Below are 21141 nucleotides of genomic sequence, written 5' to 3'. Positions count from 1 at the left end.
AAAGTCCATCAGCTCCCTTGAACCCGTCTTGCCCAGGCAAAGGGGTTCTCAGCATTGTTTCCCCCTGGCTTGAGCAGCTCTGCACCACTGGCAGCCTGCACCAGGGAGAGCCCATGCTGCTGGGGGCCACAGCCAGGAGAATGTCCTGCCCAGGAAAAGGGTTAGAGAGGAATACGCAGCTCCTGCCTGGGTGCAACCCTTACTCACATGGTCCTGCCCGTGTCCTGGCCAGGCAGTAGGCAGGAGCAGTGCCACATTCCAGATCTGCTGAGAATTTGGGTGAGGAGGGTGACCTAAGTGGACTCTGCTCAGTAAAAGATTGTTTCCTACACAAGTGTGATATATTCCTAATGGTGCAGTGGCTGATGCCAGGCCTCTGGTAGCATCCTTCACATGTGGAGTGGTAGGTCTCACCTCATGGGTTTGGGCACACTGCACAGCTCCACGCATGGTGGCAGTGCCCAAGACAGATCCAGCCTGCTTGCTGTTGGAGTGAGGGGTAGGTAAAATGAAGAGAGATCCCACACTGTTTCTGAACTGTGGTGGTGTATGTACATTTTTACTGAACAAGGCCCCACAGAGGGAGAGCACAAAGCGTCCCTGATTGATCATTCTGGCACTGACCCTCATGAGAGGAAGCCTCCCACCTCCTTCGAGACCCACCTCCCTGCTGTTTCTTTCTCGGTTGCATCTTCCCCTTGTGGGCAGCCTGTCTGTGCTGCTGAAGTCCATGAAGTCCATAGGCCACCAGCAAGCACCAGCACCAGCCACATTAGGCAGCACAGAAGTGGGGCCTCAGCTTTCTACTGCCCTGCGTCTTGTGCCAGGCAGCCCCTTTCAGTCAACAGGGCTGAAGACATGAGCCACCTGTGACCTTCTCTGCTGGATGCCCCGTAGTCCTTAAGCCACAGCCTCTACGAGGTGGTTCTTCTCCACAGCCTCATCCTGCCATCAGCGTGTCACTGCTAGAGCGTTGCTGGTGCCACATGAGCTCAGATGAGCTCCATCTTGAACTGGCTGAAGCTTGGCATGGTGGGCGAGGGCTCGGCCATGCTGTTGAAGGGGACGCAGGGCTGGTTGGCCAGCACAGTGCCATGGCTCACTGTGGAGCTGAGCTGCTGCAGTGTCACCAGCACCTCCTGCTGCAGCCGCTGTTGGTGCTCCTGCTGCCGCTCCAGCTGGCTCTGCCTCTCCAGCATCATGTGCAGGGCCTGGCTCAGCTTCTGGATCTCCGTCTGTACAGCATCCAGCTTTTCGGCAATGGAATGGGAGCTGGGAGCAGGGGGAAGTACTGAACCACCCCAAGCAAGGCTTGGATTTCCAGGGCTCGTGGGGTTCGGTGGGACTGTCTGAGTGCTGGCATCTTTGACCTGCAGTAATGGGAGGCCAGAGAGAAGGGAGGGTGAAACATTATCAGCTGCTCCTTCACTAGCATTTGGCAGAAGAAAGATTCATTCTGCGCTTAACTACAAGGTATGAGAGAAAGCCATCACCTCACTGGGGACCTCTAGACCCCACCACGCTTTGAGCTGCACTTCATCCCCACCCAGCTCCTCTGCTGCTGCTCTGCAGGAGCTCCACATGCTCTGTGTGCTGGCAGCATGTGTTTAGCCATCCACTGATGGATGCTGCTCCCTTGCCAATGCCGGGCACACATTTGCTCTCCGCAGGGACAGAAATAACACATCCTGTGGTTTTCTTTCCAGCCCCTCTATGTCTTGTATTGCACTCTGAAGCAAAGGGCTGTTGTGCTCCCTGAGGAGGACCTCATGTGGTTTTGAAACCCAGGGGAGCTTTCCTCCTGGAAAGGGTGTTGAACAACCTGTGTCCTCTCAAGCAGCTGGAAGCGCTCTTGACAATCATGTGTGAGACAGTGCATGCATGGCTACAGCCCAGGGGTCTCATGGCAGCGCAAGGCAGGGGGGTACATAGTGGGGATTACAGTAGTTTGATGTGTCCTGGGGGTGCCTGTCCTGGCTGTGTCACCAGATTGTGGCCTGCCACAGCCCTTCATCTCCTGCAGCACCAAGTCATTCAGCTGCTAGTGTCCTCGTGGTGGAGTGGGGAAGCTCCTGAGCTGGTGGTACTGAAACCTCCTTAAAGAGGAGGTTTGTGAGCTGCAGGTTGGAGGCCAATACTAGCAAAAAACTGGCCTATCCATGGCCAGCATCACCCAAGAACAGCAGCTGGGTGGGCAGCATGCCTCACAGCCCCAAAGAACAGAGGGGCTTCCCAGACAAGCTCCCGAAGTGCCAAGGTTGAGCATTGCTGTAGAGTTCAGGTAGCAGAGGTTGGGGGGTATTTTAGGAGCGTTTTGTCCCTGCACACTGCCCCATCTGTCTGCATGGTGTGGATGCAGTAGGGTGCTGGATGTGCAGGGTGTCCTGTGGGCAGCACCACTGCAGCTCCCTCCCGGCGCAGACAGATGCAGACAGCGCATCATGATCCCCACCGTGCTGCCCAGCAGCCTACCTTTCTCTGCAGGAGAATTGGCCTGTCCACGAGCTGCTTCTTCACCATCAGGGCTGGGTTCCTGGCAGGGGGTGCGCCCAGCCGCCCTCGGCTGGGTAGGGGCTGGTGGGGGCTGGCCATGATCCCTGGAGCCAAGGGGGCACCTGTGGAGCTGCCATCGCCTGCAAGGGACAGTGAGAGAAACACCTCGAAAGGAGACCCTGGGGCAACCCAGCGCAGGGCCGGGAGCCCTCTCCCTGGTCCAGCATTGCTGAGGGTGCCATGGCAGTGACCCCTGTGGGGAGCCAGGCCTTACCGTTCCTGGGGGGCAGCCCCATGGGGAGGGCCTCGCCGCGCTGCCCACCGCCCTGGCACAATGAGGCCGCGCTGACACTCTGGGTGCCCTCCTCGGCATCGGGGCCGGCTGCGGGGCCCTGGCTGCCCAGCAGGTCCCTGCCAGGCGTTGCATGGGGCCAGGGACCTGTCAGCTTGGGCAGCTCAGGCTCTTGTCCCCGCAGCGGGGGCCAGGGCTGGTCCCTGTCCCAAGCAGCTGCCGCCAACCCCGGCTCCACGCTTTTCCGCTTGAGGAAGAGGTACACCGCCTGCGGCGTCACGCGGATGTCGTCCAGCTCCAGCACCTTCTTGATCTTGCGGAAGCTCAGCCCAGCCCTGCGCAGCTCCACGATCCTCCTCTTAGCATGGTCGTCCAGCCGGCCCATTGCTCCCAGGACCTGCCCTAGCCCGGCACCTACATCCCTGCTGTGGGGACGGCAGCAGCCCCCTGGCAGCAACAAGCCCCACGGTGGTGCTCAGACCCTGCTAGTGCTCTGCTGACAGACTGCTGGCCCTGGCTGTGGATCCACAGAGTGCCATTCCCAGCTTCCAGCAGTGACCCAGTCCCCAGCTGGAGAGGAGGAAGGAGCCGGCTCTTCCCACCAGAGTTACTAGGGACAGCCCAAACCTTGTCCCTTCCTCACACAGATCCCCCTTGGAGCAGGGGGTCCATCCTGGTCCCCCTGTCTGCTAAGGGCACAGAGGATGGTAATGGACTTGGCTCTACCCTGTGTCCCAAACTGGACATCGATTCTGCACTGACAGCAGCACAGGGAGGAATGAGGAGTGGCCAGGCTCCTGAGCAGCAGCTCAGTATCCCGGGAAGCTCGGTGTGAGCCCTGGCAAGCAGTGGTTCAGCACGTGAGGCTCGCAGGTTCCTGCTAGAGCCTCACGTCTCCTTGGTGGTCTGGAAGGGGACCAAGCAGAACCAGGGAGGCCCGCGGTGACAACTCCTGCATGGGAACTGCTCGGGCTGCAGAGCCTGCACTTCATGTCTGAAGAGGACACTGTCCTGTACCTTTGAGAGAAGCAAAAGCGACCACTTATACACCAGTTGTAAAGATGGCACAACTCTAAGTGTAATGATGGTACATGCCATGCGTCCCTGTCTTCCCCATGGGCACAGCCCCGGCTGGTGGCTCAGGAGGTGTCACGCTCATGGTGCATGCATGTGTGGTGTAGCGGGAATGGTGCTACTGGTGTGGTCCCTGCACATGTGTCTCCTCTGGGTCGCACCCCAGAGCCAAGCACCGTGGTAGGACCAGCCCCTTCCCTTGCTGCAGGCACTATGGGGAGGGGGGGCAGGTCAGGATGTGCAGTGCTTGAAGTTGTGTCTATTTGAGTCTATACACTTACATCTACATGGGGACATACCTGTGTAGGTGTATACATACACATGTATGTGTGTATACAACTATGATGGAGGGTTTTTCCATTTCCTATCATCTTCCTTTATCTTTTTGCAAGGGCCTGTAGTGGCAGGACAAGGGGAATGGCTTTAACCTGCCAGAGGGGAGATATTGAGATGAGCTCTTAGGCAGAAGCTCTTCCCTGTGACAGTGCTGAGGCACAGGTTGGCCAGAGAAGCTGTGGCTGCCCCATCCCTGGCAGTGTTCAAGGCCAGGTTGGACACAGGGGCTTGGAGCAACCTGCTCTAGTGGAAGGTGTCCCTGCCTGTGGCAGGGGGTTGGAACTGGATGAGCTTTAAGGTCCCTTTCAACTCAAACCAGTCTGGGATTCTATATCAGTTTCCTTCCAACTTCAACTGCCTTTGTGCAGTTCAAGGCCAGTGTACAAGGGCATGGAGCAGGAAACAGTTTGACCAATTCATAACAGATGCACAGGGCTATGAAAACACACAAAAATAAAGATGGGGAATGTGTTAGCAAAAGTGGATTGATCCTCGTGGACCTTGTAAAGGAGCCACAAGCCCAATCTGCCAGACTTCCCTTCTCTCCAGGCCTTGTGGCTGGTAGCAACTCAGTGCCTTGAGCCCTTCTTGCCCACCCCTCTCTCTAGCCATCCCTCTCAGATTCCCAGCATGCCTTTGGGAAGCTGGAGCAGCTGCAAGCAGGTGGGGAGGGTCACTGATCCATTCTCATCTGGTTTATTGCTTTCACACAGTGTTCTAAATAGCTACTGCAGAAGCTGGCAGGGTGAGTCCTTTTTGACTCTGCAGCAGCTCAGAGGAGGAAAAAAATACTAAAAACATCCTCCAGAAGCAGAAGGACAGTGCTGGTTTACACTCGATTCAGATATGGAAAACAGCTTCCTGCAACCAAGAAAGCAAGAAACATTTCAAGTAGAGCAAAGAAGGCAAAGATGCTGTGGAAGGGTTTAGTCTGCTGGGGGAACACCAGATTCCTTCTTGCTCTGCAGAGATACATGGCAATGCTCCACTTGGTTTCCTGCCCTCGGGGTCCTGTTTCAGAGCCTGCCCTGCTCAGCTTTGAAGGGACATGGATAGTTCTTGGCTCTTCACCTAGATAACAGTATCTCTGCTCTACAAACAGGCTAGGAAGTCTTAGGTCCATGGAGACAAGTAGTCAGAACTAGCAATATGGTTTAATGGTACTTAGCTTGGAGAAGGATTGGGTGAACAGTATTAGGTGTCCTATGCTGAACTGTTGCCAAAGCATGAAGATCCATGCCAGAGAAGAATGGCTGTTTCCCCCAGGATGCAATTTTACCCAGTGTCACTGCTTTGTGGGATCTGTCAAGCCTTGTGGAAGCAGTAACCTTATCTAACAACATCAACGTATACCAGCCATACGGACTGCTGTAGCCCATGTTACACAGCCCTGATATTCTTCACAAAATCGGTGAAGGAGCAGCTCTGTCACAGGTTTTATTGAAAGGAGATGTGCCAATTGAATTTAGATGGTGCTGCTGTTACCTGAACCATGCCGGCTCCCCCTCTGCAGGGATAACCACACAAGCAGCTTTTTCATGAACTTGTACTTCAGCCATGAGAACAGCAGAGAAGGAGTTGTATACTGCCCAGGATTTGGAAGTGAGCTGTTCAGAGCCCAGACCTAGATTTGCTCTGTCACCTTTGACAACTGACCAATTCCTTTAGGCTCTGCTTTCAGAGCAGTGGAGGAGCTACCTGCTGATAGGATGCACTTTAAAAATCAGATCCTCAAATGGAAAATACAAAACTTTAAGATTCTATTTTAAGGTTTGCAGTATGTGCAAATTGAAGAAAGTTGGGTGCCTGCAAGGTTTCCTTAATTAACAGTTCTGGGAGTTGCAAAACAAACTGTGAGTGGGATGCTACACATAGCTTGGTTTTGACCCAGACAATGCCACTACAGCCTGGTGCTAACTGGGGAATAAGGTATAAAGATAAGGTGATTGATAGGATAAATAGCAGCATGTACATGTCAAGAGTATTAGGATTCTATAGGGCACAGGGTAAAACCAGTATAAACGTAGTACTGTTTCCTCATGTTTGAGGCAAGGAAAGGAGCAGTTTCAGGCATACAGGAAAATCCTGCCTGATGGTCAGAAGGTCCCAAGCCACGCAGCACGAAGCAGTGACACTGTATAAAATCAAGCTGATGGGTAGATTTGTGCAAAAAAGCTTTGCATTGGGTCAGCTCTCCTACGGCTCAAAACCATAGGCCAACATCAACACCATATCACATGGGCTGGCACATTCAGCACGGTTGTGATTCTGTGCCTGTACCTGGTAAAGGTCAGGTTTGTATTAAGAAATTATTTGGAGCGTCCAAACCTGATATGAAAGGCTGTGGAACCACAGCTTGAAGGAAAAAGAGGCTTTCACAAACCTGGGGGAGAGGAACAGGCTGGATTTCACATCCAGGTTCAGAAATCCATCTCTGCTCTGGGACTCAACATATTTATCAGGCTGAGCTTAAGTATTCAGACAAGAACAAAAACTGCCAGTATCTCGCTGCCCTGCCTTTACCTGTATAGTCAACATTAGCCTTTCTTTAAAGTGTTATGCTGCCTTAAGTGTCTGCTCTCCAAAGATACAGCCCTTCCAGCAGAGTTGCAAAGGCTAAACCACAAATACACCTTGATTTTCTAGTGTCTTTCACGTGCCTGAAGCGGAAGCAAATAAATCACTGCATGGTATTTGTTCCTTGTGGTGAAAGCAGGATGTTTGAGGAAGGTTAACATTGAGCAGGCATATTCCTGCAGTGTCAGGGCATGCTTTCTAAGTGTTGCAGGAAAACAGAGAGAAGGTGCATCCTGACATAGTTCGTTGGCTAAAAGACATGAAATACAAATGTATGCACAGGCACATTCAGGTGCAGATAGTCCTGAAGCGTTGAGCTTGTCCACGGCCTAGCTGCTGGTGTAGACTGCAAGGGTCAGCTCAGACCTCGAGAGAGGGCAGGCCAGACGTTCACAGACTGCTGCTGAAGATTTCATTCACCTACAAGTGTTTCAGCTAAACTGCTACATTTACCTCCTTCTGCAGAAAACAGGAACCCCAGATATCTATTTTTTCTGCTGTTCCAAACCTATACAGGTATTCAACAGTGCAGTCATTGGAAATTCAGGCTCATCTCAACTCTCTGCAATGATATGCAGGGCTGTTACTACACATTAGGATGGAACATTTCCAAGTCTTCAGAAGACAAATCCCACATCCTGCAACTCCTCTAATGAAGCCACACAGACTATATGCTCTGAAGGCAGACACATACCTAACCCCACTCTCATACGGCTGCAGAGGGAGCAACAGACTGAACAGGGAGATGACCAAAGCTCTTACAGCACAGGGAAAACACCAGCATCAAGAGGTTGTGGGCTGAGACAGTGCTGCAATTCAACCCTTACAAGCACGAAGCAATGCCTGGCACAGGACACTTTGCACCTCACCACTATAAGTGATCACCAGTGGTTTAGTGCTGCTGTTGTCAGAATAACCCACCAATTGCCTGGACCTCCTGGGGCTCAAGGACGGCTCCCTGCAGCCACACCACCATGCCGCAGCGGCTCCAAACCCAGAAGCAGTGAATGGGAAAGAGAAATGGAGCACCCAGTTGCAAGACAGTGCAGCACATAGCACAAACACTTTCAGCCTCAGGTGGTATTTAGAGACAGTAGCTAATTAGTCCTAACCACCATCCACCACCACAAGCGGAGCAGTTCATCTGCAGAGGTGGCAGTAAATAGCACTGTTCTCATCAACAGCCTGGAGGTGCAGGAGGGAAGGGACAGAAAAACACAGAGGCAAGATCCAAAAGCACTCATGGTGCTCTGTTCTTTCCTCTCCTGCTCGTCTACAATGTCTTGGCTGGAGCAGCTTTGTGGTTGTCTGCTGCCTTAAATCCACCACCCAGCAGTCTACTGACACAGGGGCAGTTTCTAAAGATGGTCTGCATCTCTGCTGGAAAATTGCTGGGCAGGCTGCTGGGTTCAAGAAGCAGCTGGGGACAGCATTTCAGATGTGGCACACCACTCCCAGCCCTGACATTGAACCTCAGCATCCACTGAACCTCCAGCAACCAGATCTCTGCATCCCCACGCGAGTGCGTCGCCTGCGTGCTGGGCAGCAGTGGTCATCTCCATCCAGCAGCACCCTGCCAAGGGCCACAGGACCCCAGTGACACTGGCCTCTGGCCGCCCCTCTCTATCGCTCACACCCCGTTGAACTACCACTGCCAGAAGTTTCTCTTCGTCCTTCTCCATCATGCTCACAGCACCCAAACCAGCTTAACGCACAGAAGGAAACAGGCAAAAATCCACCTACAGGGACTAAAGGGCAGTACCGGGATCCTCCTAGGCGATGGCACCAACTTGCTGCCGCTGCTGCATGCTCCCCGCAGCCGTGGCCAGGCCAGCCCAGGGTCCCAGCACAGCAGGGCTCTGCAACAGCCAACTTTTTGGGAGGTTGCTGTTTGAAAAGCTCCTACCTTCTTTGTTTGTTTGGGGCAGAGCCAGCAAAGGCTGCCGGGAAGGTCACCCAGGAGGGGACTTGTGTACCAGGAGGGAGGAGCCCTCCTCTTAACTCTTTCAGGGCAGCCTTGCTTCAGGACCATGAGGAACCACATCACCTTTGCATGTTCAGGGTGCTGACCTGCCATCCATCCCATCTCCCACCACCCCTGTGTCAGATGATGGAGGATAAACCCTGCAGGAGGCAGCAGTGCTGTCCCAAGAGGTCCCATCCAGACCTTGCACAGGACTACAGTGGTGACAGTGGGCTGAGCTAGCATCTACAGAAGATCTCCAGAAGGTCACGGTGGTGCTGTTCACTCTGAAACTGAAGCGGACACATGCTCTGACCTGTTCTCACCTTTGCTTGTGCTCCCAGATGAGATGTTCAAATGTCTCTTCTTGCCCACGCTTGGCCTTAAGGCTTAGTCCTGCTGACTGCTCAGCAGCCACTGAGAGGAGATCAGACCCCCGGCACCCTGCCACCACTGTCCTGGGGCTGGTCCTGCTGCTTACAGCTCTGTGGGGAGCTGCTTCAGGGAGAGAAATGTCAGGAAACATCTTTTATTTTTCACAGTAGCATTATTTTTCTGTTAGTTCAGTGAACTCACCTGACCACCCTTGGAGAGATGAGAGCCATTATGTGAGAATAAGGGTGTGCATGGCCTTGGGACCAGCCAGCCAAGTATGGCTTTGCTACAGCTGAGAGAGGAGAAAAGTTTAAACACCATGCTCTAAGGCTAACAGCAGTGATCAGAGTGAGTGGGAACAAGCCTGGTATCCATCCCCCCTGCCCAAGGAAGCACGGCCTCTCCCACAGGTCCTTTTCTCCGCAGCAGGCTAGACTGCGACTGAGCACTAAAAGGTTGTCACTAAACGGTACAACCTGCTGAAAGCCATAGGTCCTGTGGGTCAGGCAGGCTGAGACATCTGACTTGTCTCTGCGAAGCCATATCTTTAGCCCATATTTCCATTTCCTGAATCAAAGTGATGGCACTTCCATAAAGTGTTTTCAGATTAGCAGCTAGAATGTGCTACAGAAGAGGCCTGGAGCACAAGTGTGATGGGGAACAGCTGAGAGAACTGGGGGCAGGGGGTTTAGTCTGGAGACGAGAAGGCTCAGAGGGGACCTTATTGCTCTCTACAACTACCTGAAAGGAGAACGGAGCCAGGAGGTGGCTGGTCTCTTCTCCCAAGGAACAAGTGATAGGACAAGAGGAAACAGCCTCAAGTTGTGCGAGGGTAGGTTTAGACTGGATATTAGGAACAATTTCTTCCCCAAAAGGGTGATCAAGCATTGGAACAGGCTGCCCAGGGAAGTGGTGGTGCTTTTAACACCATCCCTGGAGGTGTTAAAAGATGTGTAGATGTGGTGCTTGGGGGCATGGTTGAGTGGTGGACTTAAGTCTTTTCCAACCTAAACTATTTTATGATTCTAAGGCCATCATGACAGTCTACTGATAGTCCTCAATAGACATAGCCCAGTTTCTCTTTGAACCCATGAAAACTTTTAGTAGGCTACGACATCCTATGGCAGGAAAATCTGTCCTTTACCAAATTGTAATGTGAAGAACAACCTCCTTTCGTGTTTTTCTGAACCTGCCCATGGCAGGTGTTAATACCTCCTTGGTTTTGCAGCAGAAAAGAAATCAAATCTCCTTTCCACACAAGATTTTACAAACACCAGACCTGTTCTCACTCACATTCTGTGACGGAGTTACATGGGCCATGTTCTTACTCTGTATTCAGGAGGTGGACCTGTCTTCTCTTCACACCTGACAAGCATGCCTGCTTCTCGGAAGGGTTTGTCATGTTTAGGGCCCTCCACTAGGAACGGGGTCAAAGCACACTCCTGGCTTTGTTCCTTTGAAGTCAGAAGTCGAGCAGCCAGTACAGCTGGAACCCAGTGTAACAGGTCAGAAGACCAGTACCTCCAGTGGCAAACTTCCTTGTAAACAGCACACGTGTTTTGGCAGGTGGAAGAATGGGGGGTAAGAGAGAAAAAATCCCATATAAATCTTTGGATTTATGGAATGCCACTGGATGGTGCTCCATGTTAAGTCTTTCACTTGTCTCTTTATGTTCTTCTTGCACTTGTGCAGGCCATGCAGCAGGTGAGTCCCCTCTCAGTGGTGCTGTCCCTTTCTGCTCCCGGTCTCCTGAGGGGACACGACTGCCACCACCTCCAATTAGAGATTAGTGTGTTGTGAATCTGCAACCTGGGCATGACACTGGTCCCAGCATCCACCTACCAGTGAAGGCCACAGCTTGCTGGATTGTGAAGCTTACAAAGAGTCAAGAGTTGAAGCCCTGGCTGCTATGATGATGGTGATGATGATGATGATGATGATTATGATGATGGATTGAGGGGAGATTTAGATTAGACATTAGGATGCAGTTCTTCCCAGTGAGCGTGCTGAGGCACTGGCACAGGTTGCTCAGAGAAGCTGTGGCTGCCCCATCCCTCACAGTGTTCAAGGCCAGGCTGGACGGGGCTTGGAGCAACCTGGTCTAGTGGAAGGTGTCCCTGCCCGTGGCAGGGGGTTGGGACTGGATGAGCTTTAACGTCCCTTCCAACCCAAACCATTCCATGGTTCTATGATTCCGTGGGGCTTGGCAGGTCAGAGATCGCTGTGTGACTGGGGCTGGACACACCGAGCCAGGCACCTCCAGCTGGGGGATCATCGGGTGCTCCAGTGGATGTGACTGACTTCTCCAGGGCAGAGCTTGTCCTGCCAGCCAGCGTACTTGGACATGGCTACAGACCACCAGCTCTGGAGCTCCCTGATGAGCAACTGAGGTCTCCTAGCAGGAACGCACGGGCCTTTCCTTCTCTTCCCACTCCCGTTCCCAAAGACTGTTGGTTGACCTCTGCCATCACCACCAGTGCTAATAAACACCATCGGCACCCCCCCACTCCTCCAGCGCTGTCCCTTTAAACCCGCCCTGCTCCCTCCCCCGGCCCGTGACGCTATCAGCGTGCGCCTCGCTCCTTCTTGCCCGCGTTGCGTCGTACGCGCGCGACGGGCCTTTAGCGGCGGTTGTGGCGGGCGCCGAGGATGTGAGTGGGGCCGGGGCCCATCGGCGTCCATCCGGCCCGGCCGCGGCGCGGAGCGGACCCGTCACTGCGCGGGGGTGCTGAGGGGAGCGCGCCGGAGCTGCCGAGGAGGAGATGGCGGGGCGAGGATCAGCGATGGGGCCTCGGCGCTGCGGCCTACCGCGCCCGGGGGCGGGGAGGGAGGCCGGGAGGCCAGGGAGGGGCTGGGCTAGGCGGGGTCGGACCGGGGCCTGGAGGGGAGCTGGGGCCGGGGGTCTCGGCGCTCCCCGCGGCGGGAGGAGCGCTGTGCGGGCCCAGGGGCGTGCGGCGGGCTCTGCTCTGAACCGACTGTGTGCTTGGTCTGTGCTTTTCTCTCCCTATTCCTCAGCTTCACTCATAGTATGGCAACACGTACGGTGCGGTCAGCAGCGACAAGCCCTCGGTCCGCCCGGCGCCGTAACGTACCCCGTGGCGTTCGAAGCGGGACGTGGAGCTGGCTGCCCTGCGCTCCTCTGGCCCTGCGCGCTGTAGTTAGCTTGTGCGGGTCGGCCGTAACTTTGCAAAGAACTGCCAAGCGCTGAACCCTCCCCTCACACCAGGAAATATTTACCCCATTTTGCAAATGAGGATCTGAAGCAAAATGCCATTAAAAGGCTTCTCTGTAGTCGGGCAGGAAGTCCTGGGAGAGCTGAGTTTGCTTCCTTTGCCACAGAATTGCAGCTCTCTAAGAGTGCACATCAACTCTTTAAAGCAGAGAGGTGTGTGTGTCTGTGAAATGAATGTTTGGCCTGTGTAGGTTGCTCTTAGACTTGTTTGGGGTGGGTGCTGCAAAAACATTGACTTGCTAGGGATGGAGAGGATTTTGGATTGTAAGAAAGCAGTGTGTCGCTTAGAATTGCGTTGTTATACACCCTCCTGTGAAGACCATGGTTTTGTTGTTTCCTGTGAAGTCTGAACACGTGCAGGTGACAGTCCCTCAGGCTGTGTCTCTTGGGTTCAGGTTTGCAGCTGAAGTAGGCTGGCAAATGGCATTCTTGGCATAGGTGCCTGTGTTTTGATGGAGAGGAAATGCTGTTTAGTTTGGAGGGTGCTTAAATGCTGCATGTACCATCCTATGGAAGTTTGCTGAACATACAAATATCATGTGGCTAATTTGTCTGACCTGAGGAGTGATGCCAGCGTTGTCGCTGTTGGACTGAAGTACTTCCTGCTGCTCCAGCAGCAAAGCATGTGCCAGTCTTCCCCGGGGCCCTCTTTTTCGCTCTCCCAGTAGGGCTGAAACCAAAGCTAGCTATCAGACGATATGAGATAGTTTTGCATGGCAGAGCTGATAGTATCAGCGCTGTGATATCCACGGGAGCAAGAGAAATTGGTGTGTAGGAAGATATAACACAAACCTGGCTATGATATATTTAGGAGGAGAAAGGGGAGAAGGGAAACCATCAGGCTTTTTGGTCTTGTGAGTCCAGAAACGTGTCTGATCTGTTCTTCCAAGCGAGTCAGCGGGTCTCATGCAGTGGCTTTCGGTTTTGAACTTTGCACTAGAGGCATAGAGCCGGTTAGAAATGTCGTAAAGCTGAATGATGTATGCAGGTTTGCTTTCCTAGCCACCTTTGCGGCACCTACGGAGCAGTGTGTGGATTGCCTTCTTGCCACCCCTGGTGTTAGGGAAGACCTTTCCTCTCCCAGCAAGCCTTGTGGTGTCACATTTGTGTTGTGGGTTTCCTCTTCCCCATGCAAAAAGGCATGGGTGTTTCTTGGCTTCTGGATCTTTGGGCAGCTGGGTTTGTGAATATATGTTTGTGTTGCTTTTTGGAGTTGTGTTGGGGAAGCCTATGAAGCTAAAAATCAGGAAAGTGAGTTCAGCTGTTCAGGAGTGAACAAACATGAATTTGATTGCAGTTTAGAGAATAAAATAATTGGTTACCAGAACCTGACACCAGAAGCGTAGAAGCAACAAGACTGTTGGATGTAGTGGACTGGAGAGGTTTTTTTTCTTTTTCCTCATTAACTAATTTTGCCTGTGATGCATGTGGAGGTACAGATGTTTCTACCATCATGCAGTACTGTGACTATTCAGTGCCACTTCAGATGGGCCTGGCAGTTTAGACATGCTTGTGCCCACTCTTCCATTTCCTGAATGTTCCATTCATAGTCGATAATGGGTGTCATCAGCAAATCAAATCTGCCACCCTCTTTATGTGTTTATTAACACGCTGGAAGCAGCCATATAATCCAGGTGTTAAACAATCCATGTGGAATGGTCAAAATGCAAGAGCCTGTTTAGAATATGTGGTGGATGCAGGCCTCTCATGAGAAACATTCAACTAATGCTCAGTATTTCAGTGTTAAATAGTGGGGCATTAGATTTGTCTCCTTTTGGAGCTAGAGGGAACTGATTTGGATTAGGTAGGTCAGAATCCAGTTCAGCCTTTCTGCTAAGAAGTAAAAGTGGGATCTGCTATTGCAGCAGTACAGCAAACTAGGCCCTTTAACCTGGTTTTTCCAGGGCCAACAGAGCTTTGGGAGCAGCAAGTTGAGACTGAAAGCAGACATAATTCAGTGGGGGGGTTGTTCTGAACAACCCTTTCTTCCTGACACACATATGCTGTATGGCACAAATTGTCTTTGGAGAAAACCAGTGCTTGCTCCTCTGGAGTCGAGGCTGTTATCGAGATGTATGAGCTGCATGTGCATCTTGCCAAGAAAATTGCTGTCCTCTGCCTGCCATTCTTTGGTTGGATAGTTAAGGTCCTTTGTACCTCTGTGGATGTCATATGAGGTGGAGACTGCTACACCAGGCACAGGGTGCCATGCGAAGGGCATAGAGCCTGCCTGTCAGCAGCGGTGTGACAGTGCGTGTGACTGAAGTATACTGTGGGAGTCAGTTGATGCCCAGTGTGCTGCTATTGCTGGAAAGCAGGTTTGTTGTTTTGTGCCTATCTGTTAATTTCTTGTTTCTAAACCCTTTTATCTTGTCACTAGGCTGTTCTTTGGAGTTTTTTGCACTCGATTAGGGATCGGTTCTCAGAATCAAGGAGTTAGAAGTGAGATTTGAGATAAGTGAGGCCCATTCGGTGCTGCTTTGGACACCTCCGAAGGGAAAATGGAGTTATCAGGATTGAAAAAGAAGAGTTTGCTAGGACTCAAAGAAAATAATAAAAAATCCAACACTAGGTAATCATTCTGTCCGAATTTTCTAGGTATAACGAACCTGGGGGTGTTACAGGGTGCCAGGGCTGTCCTAGTGAGGGTGAGGAGTTGGAAATGCCCCTTTTCCTGTGTGAATTTCTGTATGTGAGAATTTCTGTATGCTATAGCTGTCTTCCTCAAAGCTGCTCTGCAATGTAAAATATTTTCCTTTGTCTAAGAAGTCTAAACTTGCCTAATGCTTTAACTCTGCAGTTACAGTGATCTTGAGTTAGAATTGAAGTTCAATGTTTTGTGTTGCTGTTCTGTTCTTTGTCTGGGCATGGGGTTTTTTGTTGTTCATGTTTCTCTGTATTAAAAATGTCTTCTGCAATTTGTTCTTGAAGGGCTCCTTCACCAACCAAGCGCAAGGATAGGTCTGAAGAGAAATCAAAGGACCGGTCCAAAGATAAAGCAGCCACTAAGGAATCAGGTGAAAAGGATCGTGGTCGAGACAAGACACGCAAGAGACGCAGTGCTTCTAGTGGGAGCAGCAGCACCAGGTAGTTACTCCTCCAGGCAGTAACAAATTAGTTTTTTCAGAAACCACCAGCTTGATTTCTGGTATGTTTCTGTTGAAAGCTGGTGCTGTGTTAGGCACAGTGCAGGTGTGTCTAACTGAAGGGGTTGGGACGGTTTAGGTGTGAGTTTCCTTTGGCTGTCTAGTGAGCTGTGCAGCAGCAGTTTGCATTGTTCCAGCTCACAGCTGTTCTCTCTGGAATTATCTGAAGTTTTTCAGCCACTCTTTCTGAGTACTCAAATCATCTTTATTCCACCCCATACTCCATCCCACAACAGATCCCGTTCCAGCTCAACTTCCAGTTCAGGGTCCAGTTCCAGCACTGGTTCAAGCAGTGGCTCCAGCTCCTCTTCTGCTTCAAGCCGCTCTGGGAGCTCCAGCACATCACGCAGTTCCAGTTCCAGCAGCTCCTCTGGATCTCCAAGTCCATCTCGACGGAGACATGACAACAGGAGACGCTCCCGCTCCAAGTGAGTTTTATTTGCCTTCTAGGAACTATCAGATTGCAGGTTCATTTCCACGTAGACTGCAGGATTGTGATCAGAACAGATTGTTTTCTGAGGACCAGTTGCTTTCTCCGTAAGTTAGAGATCTGAATTTTGTTAGAATGGGTGTGTTCCTTTTGCTTACGAGCAAAACATGTGCCCTGTAGGGAAAGAGATTAAAATCACTCATTTTAAGATGAGTGATTTTAAACATTGTAGAGGCAGTTTTAATCAATGTTTCCCCAATAGTATGGGACTGTGTGGGCACTGGATGAGAGTAAAGCTCTCTGGTTCCTTTAAGTTACAGCCAAGACTTAACAGAAACATCAGGGCTGAAAATGGTGTTTGTGTTCTTATGTATGAAAAAAATGAAGGGGAGGGAGGGGAGCAAGGGAAGCATTTTCCTCTGAGTCAGAATCAAGCTCTGTTAATGTCCATACAGTTCTTCCTCTGGGCAATATGTAGGTAGGGTGCTGAAGGCTGATAAAATCTACTAAAGTATTATAAGCCAGTGTGGATTTTTTGGTTTGTTTTTTGGAGGTTTTTTATATCACTCAGTTTATGGAGAGTAAGATTAGGAAGAAGCATAAATACAAATTTTCTGCGTACTGATTTTTTTACTGATTAAAATTACATTCCAGACTTGTGGGGTTTTTAAGCTATCAAAGAAATTGTGATATGCAGCTACTTAACTGTGGCATTTCTGGATCTCTCCAGTGAACAGCAGGTACAGAAACAGAAATCATTGGATCCATTAGCTGCCTGGTTGTGGTATGCTTTGGTGCTTATGTCCTCATTTTGCCTCTCTAATTGTTGAGGCAAAGAATGTTTTTTGTTAGAACAACTGGGAAATTCTTTAACTGTGGCCGACAACTGTATAGAAAAGTTTGCTAAACTTCATGTTTGTTATCCTTCTTGCAGTAAAATCGAAAACTCACCAAAAAAAAAAAAAAAAGGCTCTTAAATTCCAGAAGGTTCTAAAGCAAAAGCAGACAGGACAAATGCAAGTCTTGAGGTGTTTCCAAGTGAAACTCTCAACACCACCCCAGCACTTCCTAACCTTAACTTTCTTAACTTCTTAAGAATAAAGATGCCCTCCCAAGAGAAGTGGTACTTCTTAATCATGTGTTAATGACCAGCCTCTTGGTTTGGTCTTGCTTGTTCCCTGAAAATTGTAAACATTTTCTGCTGTCAAAATCAGGTCTAAGCCGCCCAAAAGAGATGAAAAGGAGCGGAAGAGGCGGAGCCCATCACCCAGACCTACAAAAGTGCATGTTGGAAGGCTCACTAGAAATGTGACCAAGGTAATGCCATGCTCCCTGTCATGGCAGACTCATGTGTCTTTTGTGAGGACATGTGAGTGGCTCTTCTAAAGCTCTCAAAACTTCTTTGTTGCTGCCAAGGTGTTGCTGTTGAAAATTCTTACTTTGTGTCCAAACGATCAGTGAGGAAAATTTTGGTAGGATTTTACTGAGTCAGATGCAGTGCAGTCTTTTGCAGCTGTAGTGCTGAAGAGGTCTGTCTGCTTTGTCAGTGTTCCAGGCCTTGTATCCTGCCTTTCTAGGAAGAAAACTGTAGAACTTACCACTGAAATCACCTTGGAGGCATTAATGATGTATGGAGGTTCTTGATAAAGGATCTGAAGAGAGCTGGGCTGGTTTGAGCTGTCTTTGTTAGAATGTAGCTCAAAGGTCTTCAAAGGTAAAGGGCTTTGGGTGCTGAAAAAAAGATGTGTTTTAAAAAATATTACAATAGCACCTTAAGAATTTTCAGCTGGGGGCGTAAGTTCCATTTACAGGTCCCCAGGAAGATTTTTACACTAGTTGTATTCTTGTAGCCAGTGTTGACATGCAGCAGTAATGCTGCTAGAGCTTAAGGTTTGAAACAGTCTGAGGAGGAGCTGAACATCAGTAGGGAAAGCAGTGGTAATCTTTCCACATCTGGCCAGTGAAGTGTGTCTCTTCCTCATGGTGACATTGATCCAAAGCCAATCTAGTGCTGTGGATTTACTGCTCTGCACAAGCCACATCTGGTCAGTAAGTGTGGTCTATGTCCTTAGGAATTCCTCTTTCTCTGCAGGATCACATCATGGAAATTTTTTCCACTTACGGAAAGATTAAAATGATTGACATGCCGGTTGACAGGCTAAATCCACACCTCTCTAAAGGTTATGCTTATGTGGAGTTTGAGAACCCAGATGATGCTGAGAAAGCCCTGAAACACATGGATGGAGGTAGGTATCAAATGCTGCAATGAGGGTGGGTGCTTTTAAAAGTGTTTGAAGCAGATGAGTTTGATTTGAAGATGAGTTAGAGATGATAGGGATTTGGAACTCTTTGAGGAACTGATCTGAAACACTGTTCTCAGCCCAAAGGGCTTTGGCTTTTGTGTGCTTCAGGATAGATCCAAAACGTAACAGAACTACTAAAACTTGAGGGTTGTTTTTTTGGTTTGGTTTGGGGTTTTTTTTCAAAACAGTAATAAATTTCTGTAAGTTTCTGTGAAAATCTTTCCCATTTCACATCTGAACTGCAGCTTGATGGGGTATCAGATTAAGAAGTCTAGCGCATGTATGTGGACTTTGTCAGAACAGCCCCTGAGTGGGTGGTGGGAATGGCACTGTTGGCTGATTCACGCTTCAGCTGCTGGTGACAAAGCTGTGAGTTGCAGTAATGTGATGTGTAGACATTAGTGTTGGAAAATACTTACTTCTTCCTGTTCCTGTGATTCCCTAAAAAGGCCAGATTGATGGTCAGGAGATCACTGCCACAGCCGTGCTGGCACCACGACCCAGGCCACCTCCCAGGCGCTTCAGCCCGCCCAGGAGGATGCTGCCGCCGCCGCCGATGTGGCGCCGGTCCCCCCCTCGCATGAGGAGAAGGTGAGAGCTGTGACAACTTGTATTTCCTTCTCAGTGTAACAACAGGTTATTGCTGAAAAACTTGTCTGGGGACAGTTGGACTTGACTTTCCCCTCCAAAAGTAGCACCTTTTGGGTGTCAGTTGAACCCGGGTTGTACTTTGGAAGTTGGTCACATGAGGATGGCCTCTTCCGGCCTACACCCCAAATGCCGGCTCTTGGGAATGTCAGGTGCCTTCCAGCTTGTTCCCTGGAGTCCCTTCTGCATAAATGCTTCAAGGTGGAATGGGAATGGACTTGTAGCTGGCAGAATGCCTTTGGCAACCTGCTTCAGCCACTCACTTTGCTGCTGCTGCTGCACCTCCCTCCCTTATTTCTGTGAATGGGCACATGGCTGAAAAGCATCAGTTGAGTGGAGAACACTTGACCCCAGGATGTGACCCCGCATGCCTGTGCCCGTTCTGTGACTCAAGGCTGCCTGAACGTGCTCTGATAATAAGTCTTCCGGAGTCTTCCTCAGCATCTCAATGGTCCTTGCCTCCAGCCTGAGGCACTTGCTGAACAGTTTACGAGCTATAGGTTTAAAAATGAGAACTCGTTAATGTGGCACGAGATCCACCACTGCCTCTTGGTCCTCCTCTGAACATGCTTTTTACTGAGGCTTGGCAGGTTCTAGGTTTGGCATCCCCTCCTCCTTGCTTGTTTTCTTCCCTGTTTTAACTTCTGTTACCCTGCTCAGGGTCTATTAATACTCTGTGCCTGGAGCCTCAGTGTCGAGCTGGTGGCTGTACAGATTGATTGTAGTACTGAAGGGCTTGAAGCTTAACAGCTTCTTCGAAGTTAGACTTTCTCTAAGAAACATGCCTGTGGTTTGGAAGGGTTTATAGAAATCCTTTCCCTGAATACCACTGTACTTCAGGAGTCAAAGCTGGCTTTTCAGGCGATAAATACTCTGATAGAGAATCAACTTGGGCTTGTTTTGCTTGAGGAAGAAGACAGGATTGTCTGTTCTTTGGCTATTAAACATTCATTCCACTTCCTGGAGCAGAGGGAGGGTAGCCAGAATATCCCTGCTGTGTAGTCAGTGGTTGAATTGTCTTTTTCTTTTCTGGAGCTGGAGTGAAATACTCACACCGTGGTGTGTGAGGTGGGGTTGGAGGGAATGTGTTTGAAAAGCTGGTAGATGAGCTGACAAATGGCTGGAACCTGTTGCTCTTGTCTCATGATGAAGGTTTCTCCTTCCTCTCTGCCAGGTCCCGGTCTCCAAGGCGCAGATCCCCAGTTCGCCGGCGATCAAGATCCAGATCTCCCGGGCGAAGGCGCCATCGCAGCCGCTCCAGCTCAAACTCCTCACGATAAAGCAAAAGGACTGGACAGCTTTTTATTTTTTAACTTAAATCTCATCAGACTAAATGTTGTACCCTTTTTTTTTTTTTTTTTTTTTTAATAATGGGTCTGGGTGAGGAGGAGTGTGAGAGAGAAATAATCCTGGCAGTGAAGGCAACCTAAGAGGAGAGAGCAACAGCCCCCGGCCACTGTATCGCCCGTGCTGTAGACTTCTAGTTTCCTGGCATTGAATCGAAATTATTTTAAAATGGCTTTGATTTTTTTAAAGGCTGCGAAAACATCTTTTCCTGCCAAATGAAAGGAAAAGATGGTGCAGCCTCTCTTTCTCCAGTTAGCAGGCTGCTGCTTGGTGATTTCTAAATGCTTAGCATGCTGTACAGACCAGCGTTGTAAATCTTGAGCTACTTCAGAAACCCTGTATGGTAAGACAGGGAGGCATTTAACCTGAGTTTGGGGTTCCAGCACAGGAGTTCTCAGAGCAGCTGGAGCCCAAATCTGCCGAGGCTAAAATACCAAGCTATTGCTTTATCCCAGCTCTCAAACCGATGGGTAGTTTCTGAACAGTGAGCTCTTCTGCAGGTTAAGCTCTTCTGTAACGCATAGACCAGAAGCAACAGTCCAGCCTACTGAACATCATGCTTTAGAAAAGAAGCTGGAAGTCTTAAGAACTGGTTTGTAGTTGCCCCTGTAAATTGATTTCTTTCCCCTTTTCTTAACGGGTTTTGGTAAAACCTCCCCCACAGCCCTGGGTGGAGCAGTGCTTCTGCTTTTACACATCCCAAATTGACTGAGTGTCACCCCCTGGAGGCTGCCGGGCAGGGAGGTGCTGGCTGGATTAGCTGTGCTTCCCTCGGGAAGCACAGGGGATCCACCGCCCTTTGTACAGTCAATGCTATACAGATACTTCGGTTTGTTTTGTATAACTTTGTAGCCTTTTGGGCCATGTTGTGTTTGTACTTGTGTAAGACTCTTGAATAAAGCAGTAAGTTGAGAAGACCTGCCTT

General features: G+C 50.2%; 2 protein-coding genes across 7 annotated transcripts; one reads left to right on the top strand and one right to left on the bottom strand.

Annotated features, from left to right (window-relative positions):
* Positions 1 to 529: 529 nt before the first annotated feature.
* On the bottom strand, positions 530 to 8668 carry LOC115606610 (protein cbp-1-like). Of its 2 annotated transcripts, XM_030482844.1 has the most exons (4): positions 8516 to 8668; positions 2768 to 3802; positions 2473 to 2633; positions 530 to 1370 (listed from the first exon to the last, which is right to left on the bottom strand). In XM_030482844.1, the coding sequence occupies exons 2-4, from the start codon at positions 3168 to 3170 to the stop codon at positions 993 to 995; spliced, it is 942 nt and encodes a 313-aa protein (XP_030338704.1). In that variant the 5' UTR covers positions 3171 to 3802; positions 8516 to 8668; the 3' UTR covers positions 530 to 992. The 2 variants fall into 2 exon arrangements, with proteins under 2 accessions (XP_030338704.1, XP_030338703.1); XM_030482843.1 differs by lacking the exon at positions 8516 to 8668 and having other exon boundaries at positions 2768 to 8505.
* Positions 8669 to 11677: 3009 nt separating this feature from the next.
* Positions 11678 to 21128, top strand: RNPS1 (RNA binding protein with serine rich domain 1). Of its 5 annotated transcripts, XM_030482836.1 has the most exons (8): positions 11684 to 11761; positions 14723 to 14914; positions 15274 to 15429; positions 15725 to 15916; positions 17133 to 17235; positions 18011 to 18164; positions 18671 to 18812; positions 20044 to 21128. In XM_030482836.1, the coding sequence occupies exons 2-8, from the start codon at positions 14844 to 14846 to the stop codon at positions 20147 to 20149; spliced, it is 924 nt and encodes a 307-aa protein (XP_030338696.1). In that variant the 5' UTR covers positions 11684 to 11761; positions 14723 to 14843; the 3' UTR covers positions 20150 to 21128. The 5 variants fall into 5 exon arrangements, with proteins under 5 accessions (XP_030338700.1, XP_030338696.1, XP_030338697.1 ...); XM_030482840.1 differs by lacking the exon at positions 14723 to 14914 and having other exon boundaries at positions 11678 to 11761; XM_030482837.1 differs by lacking the exon at positions 11684 to 11761 and having other exon boundaries at positions 12062 to 14914.
* The last annotated feature ends 13 nt before the right edge of the window (positions 21129 to 21141 follow it).

The sequence above is a fragment of the Strigops habroptila genome, chromosome 4, assembly GCF_004027225.2.
Source record: "Strigops habroptila isolate Jane chromosome 4, bStrHab1.2.pri, whole genome shotgun sequence".
In the NCBI taxonomy this organism is placed as follows: domain Eukaryota; kingdom Metazoa; phylum Chordata; class Aves; order Psittaciformes; family Psittacidae; genus Strigops; species Strigops habroptila.
Note: the sequence above shows the minus strand (reverse complement) of the source record. Positions and strands in the feature narration are given on the sequence as shown.